The 10,484-nt window shown below is 46.3% G+C and overlaps 1 protein-coding gene across 1 annotated transcript; it reads right to left on the bottom strand.

Moving 5' to 3' along the window:
• Window positions 1–581: 581 nt before the first annotated feature.
• On the bottom strand, window positions 582–9,474 carry LOC129548457 (pregnancy-associated glycoprotein 1-like). Its single transcript, XM_055414979.2, has 9 exons — window positions 9,374–9,474; window positions 8,130–8,280; window positions 7,054–7,171; window positions 6,792–6,910; window positions 5,392–5,585; window positions 4,362–4,478; window positions 2,652–2,793; window positions 2,466–2,564; window positions 582–734 (listed from the first exon to the last, which is right to left on the bottom strand). Exons 1-9 carry the CDS (start codon window positions 9,472–9,474, stop codon window positions 582–584), a joined length of 1,194 nt encoding a protein of 397 aa, XP_055270954.2.
• Between the last annotated feature and the right edge of the window lie 1,010 nt (window positions 9,475–10,484).

Raw genomic sequence — 10,484 nt, 5'->3', positions numbered from 1 at the left:
TGATCTGAGGTGGGCCATTCAGAGCACTCCCTTGAACCCTGATGTCTCTGAGCTTCTTTTCTTTTGGGTTAGATGACTTCAGGATATAAAAGCCTAGGGCAGGTAGCTCTGGATTTCCTCACTAGGTGTAGAAGCCTTAGGGAAGAAAGCTGTCAGGCTAAGACAATCAAAGAAGAGAGAGGAGAAAGAACAAGGATGAGAAAGAGAGAACTGATGACTTCTGATTTCTTGGGTCCAGTCACTGAGATCTTTGGATCTGCTCTGGTTCCTATGTCCTAGATCCCCAGAATCCTTCCAATAAGTTCCTCCTTTCCTTGAAGCCAGTTGGAGTTGGGTTCCTCTCAATTGTGCCTCAGACTTGGTACCAGATCCTTCCTGATCATTATGCACCTCCCAGACACAAAGAGAGGCACCCATTTGTTTTAGCACCATTAAGAGTGAAACATTTTATTCTTTACTGAGAATAGGGTTTGCAGGTCACCACATAAAAAGTTCGTCAGCATCCCTGGGCAAGAGTGCCCTAAGTGTGAACCAGTGTGTGTTTGGAGCAGCCTGATCGATTCCTAAACCAGTCCAAGCATTTACGCTGCTGGGGCCAGGCCAATCCTGTTATTTCCTCGATCATAAACTGAGAAATACTGCCTCAGGAAGACGTCACCCAGGACCCAGGTCTCTGCGTGTTTAAAAATTTCTGTGCCTCCTTTAAAGGTGCTAAAGCAGCCGCCTTGAGAATCCTAGGGGAATCAGAGACACAAACCAGTCAGCCTGAGCCCTTACCTGCGACTCCCCTCAATATCCAGACTCAGCACACTTCTTTGTTTTATTTCCCCCTTTTGGTAAGTATCAGGTGATTTTCTCAGCAGCTGGGGATGCGAGGGCTCATCCAAAACAAAAAGGGCCAAGACATGTGGTTGCCAGAATGAAGGGTGTGGGGGAGGGGAAGACAAGGAGTAGGGGATTATCAGATGCAAAGTAATATACAGAGGAATGATAAACAGCAAAATCCTACTGAGAGCGCACAGAAATATCCAGTGATAAACCGTAATGAAAAAGAATAAGAAAAAGGATATATAATTTTGTATGTGTATAACTGAGTCAGCTTGCTGTGCAGCAGAACTTAAGGCAACACTGAAGATTAGTCATACTTCAATAGAAATGGTTTAGAAAAAAACAAGAGTGTCCCATAGTTCTCTTCACACTCTGTTTCTTTCCTACTGACTCCTGATTCTTGTATTCGTTGCAGAGATTGCTGGTTCTTCTTTGTCCCCGCAACCTGTTCTTTATTAAAAACCTTCATTTTTGTATTCGAGTATAGGTGTTAACAATATTCTGAGTTTCAGGTGGACTATGAAGTGACTCAGTCATACATATACATGTATCCTTGTCCCAAAGATACCCCTCCCATCCTGGCTGCCACCTAATATTGAGCAGATTCCCTGTGCTATACAGTAGCTCATTGCTGGTTATGCATGCTAAATACATTAACAGCAGTTCTCACAACACGTTCTTTAAGTCTTCACTCAGGCCCTCTGGGCAAACTCCTTGGACCCACACCAACCTTCTTTGGCCAGGTTAACCTTCTTTCCAGGAATCGTTGGGTGATTTACTCTTGTGCTCCACCCCTACCGCCCAGTCTGTAGCTCTCATCACCCCTAGTAAGTCCCCAGTACCCCTTTGCAGAGCACCTTTGGTGCCATTTACATGAAATCCAGTGTATATTTGCCTAGAGACAAGCAGGCCCCCTTATTGCTCTATGAGTATACGGGGTTAGAATTACTGAAATTCCCTCTCTTCCTCAAAGCCTTCTTTGAGCCCATCAGCCTGCTCTGAACTCCCACAGGGAGCTGACATGAAGACTCCACCCTGAGTCAGGGCTGTACAGTCACTGTGCACCCTTTAGTCACCTTAGCATCCAACCTCCCCACAGAGGGGTTGGGTATCCCAACTCACAAAGGCGGCACCTGGGCATAGTAAGGGAAAGATGCAGTTGAGATTAGGGTAACTATGTAATTTATCATCCAAACCAGGAAAACTTCGAGAAGGGAAGGGAGACTGTTAATCCCTATGGTGGGAAAGCACACTGGGACTGTCCCCAGCCATTCTCCTTGTCACATGGCCTATTTCAGAGATTGCTAGAGCTGACTTTCCATGTTCATGCATCTGAGGGCTCTGATCGAACTGAAGTTCTCTGAGGACTGAGGTCCTTAGTGTTCCCCTCTCCTTGTGATTCATACCAGGTCAGCATGGGGTGGTGTCTCCACATCTATTTCAGGAAGATCAGTGTCCCAGACTGACCTTCCCTCTCAAGTGGTTGGTTTTGTGGGAGGCACTGGCCCAGATACAGGGGCTCAGGAGCATCTGCAATGGCGTGACATGGCCTGAAGAGGGCGTCTTCCTCCCTGAACCAGCTCAAAGGTTTCTGCAAGTTCCTATTTGATAACCAACCCTCAGGGTTCGCCCCTCACCTTGAGGATGTAGGCTTGGGCTGGCAATGGGTAGTTGATACCGTTGATGGTGAAGATAATACAGGGCAGGGTATTGATGGTAGAACATGAAACGTAGTGCTGTTAGAGAGAGAGGGAGAGAGGTTGGCCCTGGAGATCCTTATTGTGTGTGGAGACTGGGAGTGACCCTGTGGCATGACCCTTCACCTTGGAACCCCGAGGCGTGGCACTCATGAGCTTATGAAGGTCAGTGACCAGTCTTGTTGGGCCCTCGATCAGTGATGTCCCGGTGTCCACAAGGGCCTCGCAGCCACCAGAACAACCAATAATCTTTCCTTTCATGGAGATGCTGAGAGACAGTGGGACAAAAAGAGTATCAAGGTCACTGTGAGTCTCCCCAGAGCTGCCCCCTTCCCAACCGTCTCCTGAACAGCCCTTCAGAGATGTCAAGGCAACATCTCTTTCCCTGACTCTTTTCCTTTGCTCTCGACATGGCACCCCTTCCTTGACATCCTTGAATGCAATATTTGCACCTTGGCACAGTTGGCCTTCCTTCCTAGAAGACCCCCCTCCCCGTTGACTAGCAAATTTCTTCTCCTCTTCCAGATTCCAGCTTAACTCTCATGGTTTCAGAGAAGTCTTTTCCTTGGTGTATATCAGTCTCCTGTCTTGGTCATTCTCTGTAGACCTTTCCTCATGTCTAGCATGTACCAAAGTGACAGTTCACTATGTCTGTGAGGCATTTCCCGCACACCTGCCTTCTCAGATGTGAGGGCAAGTTTTTTTCTCATCGCGTCCCTAAAGTGTCTGGCCCAGAGTGGATGCACAATGCTTGTCTATTGAATGAGTGAAAGAAGACCGTGAAAAAGAATGAGGACCATCCAGAGAGCTGTATCCGGTGTCAAACAAAAATGGGTCATATATACAATGAAGATGGACGTTCCCTGCGACAGCAGATTCTCATAGGGTGGGGGAGACTGGCTGCCCTGGGAGAGGGCATCTCCAGCACTGCTCAGTCACCCAGCTCAGACACTGATGCCCTGGCCAGGTGATACCTGAGTAGCCCAGGGGACCTCCAAGGGACAGGTCAGCATTTGTCTGAGGGTATCACACAGAATCCCATTAACTATTGCCCCTTGTTCTCAAGCCATTCCTAGATCCCACCTTCCTGTTCACTCAGTTACAACACCTTCTCCACTGTGTGCCTGGGATAAACAATAGGTAGCTAAGTTAAGTGGGGTGTCTTTTATTATGAGTTGCTTTCAGATCCCAGGACTGTGGCCAACCTCTCTCCACTTCTGGCTAGCTTCTCCCTAAGGAGACCAGTTTTCACCCATTTGCTCAGGACGTTCTCTATTTTTAAACTGACGTTTATATGAACTGAGAGCTTCTGTAGTCCTGTGTAAACATGGACAGTTGGTCATCTTATCACAGCTCTCTTCAGGCTGAGGATATTCTCCCTCATCCTCTTTTCACTGCACTGTAGGGTCCTCTAACCATGCTCCCCATCTCACACTCAGGGGTGAAGCCCTCATGCTGCACAGGCCTTTCTGGACCCTGTTAAGGACCCCGGACAGAGCCCTGGTCAGGAGGCCTGGAGCAATTATGAATCCATGGGTGGTTTTTGTATCTGTGTGTTTCTGTGTTTGTGTGTGTATTTGTGTGAGGCTCTGTGTGTTTGCTTGTGTGTCTGCCTATGCAATGTATGTCTGTGTGTGTGTTTGTATGTATCTGCTTGTGTGTTTATATGTGCCTGCTTTTGTGTTTGCATGTGTCTGTGTGTCTGTATGTGTCGTTGTGGATGGTGTATATGTCTGTTTGGTGTATGTCTGTGAGTGTATTTGTGTGTGTCTGCCTTGTGTCCGTGTACAGATGTGGGAGCATCACTTGGGGTGACCCTCAGAGGGAGAAGCTTACTGGTCCATGTTTACACGCCAGTCACCCACTCGGGTCAATGGTACCCAGTTGAGCTGTCCCTTGTAGTAGGCTTTGTCCACGCCACCCAACATCAGCACACTACTGTTCGCCCTGCATCTGTAGAAAGAAGGAAGAGGGTGATCCTTGGAGGACAGTAACAACAGCACTGTCAGGGCTGTGCTTGTCCACCCATCAAGGCCCTGATAATGTCCCTATTTACAGATGCAGAAATTGAGGCTATGAGAGATTGTGAACTGGACCAAGGTCAGTTACTGGCTAATAAGTGGCACAGAGGAGGGTAGAAGCTGAGCCACCTTCCCTGGGCTCCACCTACCCAAGCTTCTGAAGAGTTCTGGACCTCCTGTGACCTGAGTGCTCAGAGATATCCTCAGAAGACAGTGTGCTGAAGGTTTTGACTTCCCCTTGTCTCAGGCCAGAAAAATCAAGGCCTGAAAGTGCTAAAGGTGTGGGTTCAGGCTCACTCACAGGCACCGCTAGCCTGTGACCTGTGCTGTCCATAGGGCCCCACACTCAGTAGGCAACCCCACCTCTTCTCTCCCTGGCTTGAAATCCCAATACTTGTTGAAAAAGGAGTCCCACACTTTTGTTTTGGGTCCCACACTTCTGTTTTGCACTGGCTCCTGCAAATTGTGTAGCTGATTTGGGCTCCCAGTGAAATTTTAGTGAGGAAGAAAAGATTTCCACCATCCCTCTCTTTCCTTCCATTTCAAAATCATCAGTAAATCTTGTTACCTTTTCTTCCAACTCACATTCTGATACCGTGCATTAATCTTCATCTTCTCTCACCCCCTACACCAAACCACTGCTCTTGAACCCAGGAGCACGGTTGTGTTCCAATAAAACTTTATTTATAAGGGCCAGTAATAAAGCCAGGTGGGGCCCTGGGGCCATAGGTTTCCTGGCTTAGATTATCTCTCAGGATACTTCTTTATCAAGTGTTCTATAAATTTCTTGCAACTGAAGCATCTTAAGCTAATTTGGAGAGAGGGCTTATCCAGCTCAGACTTACTTGCTCAAGTAGAAGGCAAAGACAGGCTCAGAAATGGCACCTTGTCTCTTCAGGTTGTCAAAGATGGGGATGGCTCTTATGAAGGACATGTTGGGGTAGTTCAAGCCCAAGACGCCATCAAAGGGTAACCCGTCAAATCCATACTCCTCCAGGCTTAGACCAAATGGCTGGTTAGTACTTACAAGGTCCCCAATCTGAGGGAGAGAAGTGTGTTCCGACTTACAGATTGTGAAGTAGGGATAGGACTGGGCTGGGGTGCATTGCCATTAGATCCTCAGAGAAGAACTGAGGCTGGGTTTTGTTTTCAGTGGACCTCAGATGGTTAGACCAAGCTGAGGAGAATTTGGATTCCATTTGTGAGGAGTTGTGGATTATAAAACATCTGCCTCTCTGTAAAAACATCATCTGCTTGAGTCAAATTGGCTTCAAGTCTTCTGTACAATTGGGGCAACAAAAAGTCAGGACAGGACCCAATGGTGCCCCCTTCGGGACAATATGAATAGAAAGCAGAACAGTCTTCTCTTTGCCATCACTATGAGCTGATGACAGAAATGGACTGAATTCCCTGTAATATACTGTGGATTCTCCATCTGCCCAGGAAGACAGGAGCCGAAAATACAATCTTGCTTGCAGGATTCTATAAAGGTACTGCCTGGGAAATACACTTTTGGGGATATGTGTGTGTTTGTGAGAGTGTGTATGAGAGAAAGAGAATAAAAGAGAGAGGAGAACTACTCAGGTACTTTGGGGGAGGTAGGTCATAATTTTTATTAGACTCTCAAAGGCCCCCTAGAGTGAGAACTCATTTATCAGGCCACTCTGACATCCCTGTACTGCTTCTTTCCATCTTGGATATCAGAAGGACTTGACTGCCCCCAGGGTCCCCAGATCAGTTTGATTCTGCCCCCAAACACCCCACGACAACTTCAGTCCTGAAAAGCCAGCCCAGCTCCACTGCTTACCACATGTGTTACCTCTGCAAGGCCCTTGCTATCTGCACCTCAGTTTCCTCATCTGTATTATGAACTAATCAAAGTACCTGCTGTGTGGGGTTGTTGCAGGATTAAACCAGTTACTACCCAAAAGTGCCTAGAACATTCTTAGAATTTAAAAGTGGGTGCTTTCCGCCCCCCCTCCTCGCTCCCAGCAAAATGAAACTTGAATTGCTCCTGGGCAGAGGAGCTGCAAGTCCACACCCCAAGACCCTTTCTGGGTTAGCTAATCTGGGAGTTTGTATGTCACCACAGGTGCTGTCTCCCCAGGAACAGGACCCTGTGGGTAGGATGGCCAATCACTAGGGGAGTTAGTGTAGGATGGTTCCTGCCAGCTGGTCCTGCATCTGTTTTGTATCCATGGTCACTCCATTCTCAGTCCTGACTCAGCTTTTGTTTCCACATTACCCGAACGGTGTCATAAACAAGATATCCCTTTGTTCTCCCAGATCCATAGATGATTTCAAAGGGCTTGTTAGTACGCTGGTAGGTGGAAGACTCCCGATACTGGAAGGTAGTTTGTGCATCTGCAGACACAAGAGATGAGTGTCAGAGAGTGACACTGTCACATGAGTCAGACACACTGTCAGATGAGTGTCAGGTACCAATGATGAAAAAGGGGGTGTCAGACAAGTAAAAGATGGGTGGGTTGGGGAGTGCCTGTACTCACAACAGGAGGGACTGGAACAAAAGATGGAGGGCACCCACAAGTCAGATGAGCCCGTGTCAAATACAACCCGGAATTCCTGAGGGGGTGTTCCAATGGTGATGTTACCAACGTACATGAGCTATGGGGACCAGGAGCGGTGGGTTAGTTTAGATCTGGCTCTCCTAGATTTCCACACTGCTGCCTCCCTCTGGGGGTAATATGTCTCCTGAGATCACTTTCCAACCACCATGCAGCTCACAATCTTTCTCACAGAGGTGCCTGCATTTGATATTTTTTCCTGCACTATACAGCATGAAGGATACTAACTCTATGACCAGGCATTGAAGAAGTACCTCCTGTGTTCTAAGTCCAGAGTCATGACCATAGGACCCCCAGGGAAGTCCTGGTGCCTTCATTTGAGAAGCTTTCTAGTCTCTCCAAACCCAACCTGAGCACCTCCATCTACAGGAGGTCTTCTTTGACCAACACCACTCACTCCCTCTAGACTCAAATAACGTCCAATCAACACCACACAGGTGACCCTTTCATTTGACATGTAATTACTCTTTGCCTTGCTCCCAGGCTGGCCTGGGCATTCTCGAAAACAGAATGAGCCCTTTTTTCCTAATCTAATAAAAATAATCACAGTATAGATTCTTAAGGTATTACACGGAATAGGGATTCAGTAGATTTTTACTGCTGTGGTTCTTGCATCTGTGGAAGTTGAATTCCTCTGCCTGGGGATTCACAATTACTTTGCAGTAGGCTTTACCTTTTGATCAGAGATGGCTCACCCTTTATCTGTAAATGAGTGGCTCACTTAGTTCAGAAAACAATCTCCCTCAAACTAAATGACACATTTCTGACACAGAAATGGATGTTTACCTGCCACCTGGTCATTGCTGGGCCTAGTCACCACAGACCAAGAGTGGAGGGTGGTAATGCCTTCTCTGGGAATGGGGTCCCTGTTCCTCAGTGTCCCTGCTGTTTGCCGGTGCCCCAGCCCCAATATCTGACCTGCCACCTGCAGATGAGCCCCAGTGCTAGGCCACACCACCAGGGAGCGAGGAGGAGCACCATCCTCCCAACACACTCACATCCAGGAAGTTCCTCATGGGTATAGAAGCTATTTTTGAGTTATGAGTAGAAATCTGGGACAGTCTATAAGCGTATTCCTTCAGGAAATTGTTCAGCAAGCTTTTTTCACTGAGGGTTTCTCGCATGATGTTCACTTTCATTAGAGGTATTCTTTCACCGAGCATTGGGGAAAGAAAACAAAGTAGAAGCTACAATTAGCTGTCAGTGTTAAGTTATAGCTGTCATTGTAATGATACTGTGTATTTTCCAATCATTTATACAAGTGTCACATTATTGTCAGAATTTTATGCATATACCATGGGAAAGACATAGATTAGAAAATGCGTTCTGTTCTGTAATCTTAGGTAAGCCATATGACCATGTGGGGTCTCAGTCTCTCCCTTGGTAAAAAAGTGGAATGCAATAATTCCCACCCTCCAAATAGAATATTTTGGGGATAGGTGAAGTGATGGATATAAGGTACCTGATAAATAGGAAGACTCAACAATGACAGCCATTAGCATTGCTGTTACCATCCCACTGGATCCTTCTCATAGAAGCTCAGGGAAGGAGGTAGAAGAGGGATTCTTAATTCTTTTTTACAAGGGAGGAATTTGAAATGCAAGAGGTTTGTGAGTTGGCTGTGGTCACACTGCTTGTCAGATATAAAACAGTGTATAAGTAGCTCTTCCACTCGTCCTCCAAGTTGAAATAGAAGACAGAATTGAGAGAAGAATCCAGAATATAGGGAACAAGTTAGGGAAATTTAGAGGCTTGAGAAGGAAGGATAAGTCAAATGAAAAGTTAAAAGAAAGGAAAACAGCACAGAGAGAAATACACTCACAGAGACTTCCAAAGAGATGGAGAGACAAATGACAGCGATACCGAGATGCAGACATAGACACATACACACAGAAGCAGAGCGGGAACAGAGAGGACATGGTGAATAAAAGGTAGAAAAGTGCTATTCCACAGAACCACACCTACATCTGCACAGACTGCACTGAACAGTTGCAAGGAGTTCTATTTTCAATAGGTCATCAGATGATTGGACCCCAAGAGTTGTGCAACTATGCAAATCTACACCAAGACCCTTGGGATCCACAGTTCCGATAGCAAGGTACTTATCAATAAGTAAGAGTTGAACGTTAAGACTGTCAGGGATCTATTCCATTCCCTCTACACTTGATGGGTGGAAGAATAATCAGATGAAAGGAAAAATCCGAGAAAGGAATATGATGCAGCTTACAGTCCCCATACTTACTTGACTATGCACTCTGAGAAGGCCACCAGCCCGAGGAGCACAAGCCACTTCATGCTTCTTTCCTGGCTCCAAGTACTCAGGGAAGTTTGGGTTCTTAGCATGTAGTGGTGACCAGGAGTCCCTAGTTATATATGCTCTGATCTACCCTAGTTTTCCCCTTTAGGCCACTAAGAGATCTGATTAAAACACAAAGCTCTCGATAAAATCTTTACCTCCATCAGTGCCCTGGGTGAGTGGACTTTGAAGCTTCTCAGAACACAGAGAACTGAACTGTAATCTCTTCCTTGAAGCTTGGCTGGAAAATCAAACTGATCTGCATGGACAGCTAAGAAGATGGAGAACCTTGCATACTTGGAGAAAAAACTGCTAAGAACATCATAAAAATGGATACTAGGGGCCATGCTCGACATTCTTGGTTTCGTGTCATCTTCTCAACCACTTTATGAGATATGCATTGCTGTCTTCTTTGGAGAGGAGATTGCTAGGAGGATAAGTTGTCAAATGGCAAAGTGAAGAATTCAGGAACAGCACAGGGACATACAATTGACTTTAGGTAGTGGGTCTAATGGCAGAGATCAGGGGCACCTATGATGCCAGTCTGTATCAAAGATTTAGGGCAGAGCAGTACTCCAATTGCATTATTTCAGTATTAGAAGAAATGTCATATGCATCCACAAGATATTTTATATCTTCCAACAAACGTACAAGAAAGAACTGTGTGCTGGGTTCCGAGTAAGAGGCTTCAAAGTCAAAGTGGATCAAGACAAAAGTAGTGTTTATCTGAAGAGAGCTAGCAGTCTAGTTCTCACAAACTCATGGCCCCAGAAGGCAAGAGATATGATACTAGGACTAGGTGGCCATGTTGAACCCTGGGTAGCACAGGCCTTACCACTGGGATCAGCCTTTCCTCCACTTCAACCATGCTGGAAAGCAGGCCAGTTGGCCATGCTTTCAAGTCAGAAGACTGTATATTTATGTACAATCTACTGATTTTAATGTTAACAACTAATTTTTTCCCCTGAAAAAACAGTGGGAATGAAATCTCCACAGCGATGTGCTGGAATCAGCCTTCAGTCTCTGCAGGTTTTTATTTCCGGCCTAGAGTTGGGAG

Source organism: Moschus berezovskii, chromosome 25, assembly GCF_049115385.1.
Source record: "Moschus berezovskii isolate FMDL1 chromosome 25, NW_MosBer_1.0, whole genome shotgun sequence".
In the NCBI taxonomy this organism is placed as follows: Eukaryota; Metazoa; Chordata; class Mammalia; order Artiodactyla; family Moschidae; genus Moschus; species Moschus berezovskii.
The sequence above is the reverse complement of the archived record's forward strand: the minus strand, read 5'-3'. Positions and strand labels throughout refer to the sequence as shown.

What these genes read in the sequence shown, in the direction of transcription:
- LOC129548457 (XM_055414979.2), bottom strand. Translation starts at nt 9,474, where the DNA reads ATGCTAAGAACCCAAACTTCCCTGAGTACTTGGAGCCAGGAAAGAAGC. An exon ending in CCATGAGGAACTTCCTGGAT is followed by an intron (nt 7,172 to 8,129) that starts GTGAGTGTGTTG and finishes TGGTCCCCATAG; the next exon opens with CTCATGTACGTTGGTAACAT. An exon ending in TGGCGTGTAAACATGGACCA is followed by an intron (nt 2,794 to 4,361) that starts GTAAGCTTCTCC and finishes ACTGTCTCTCAG; the next exon opens with CATCTCCATGAAAGGAAAGA.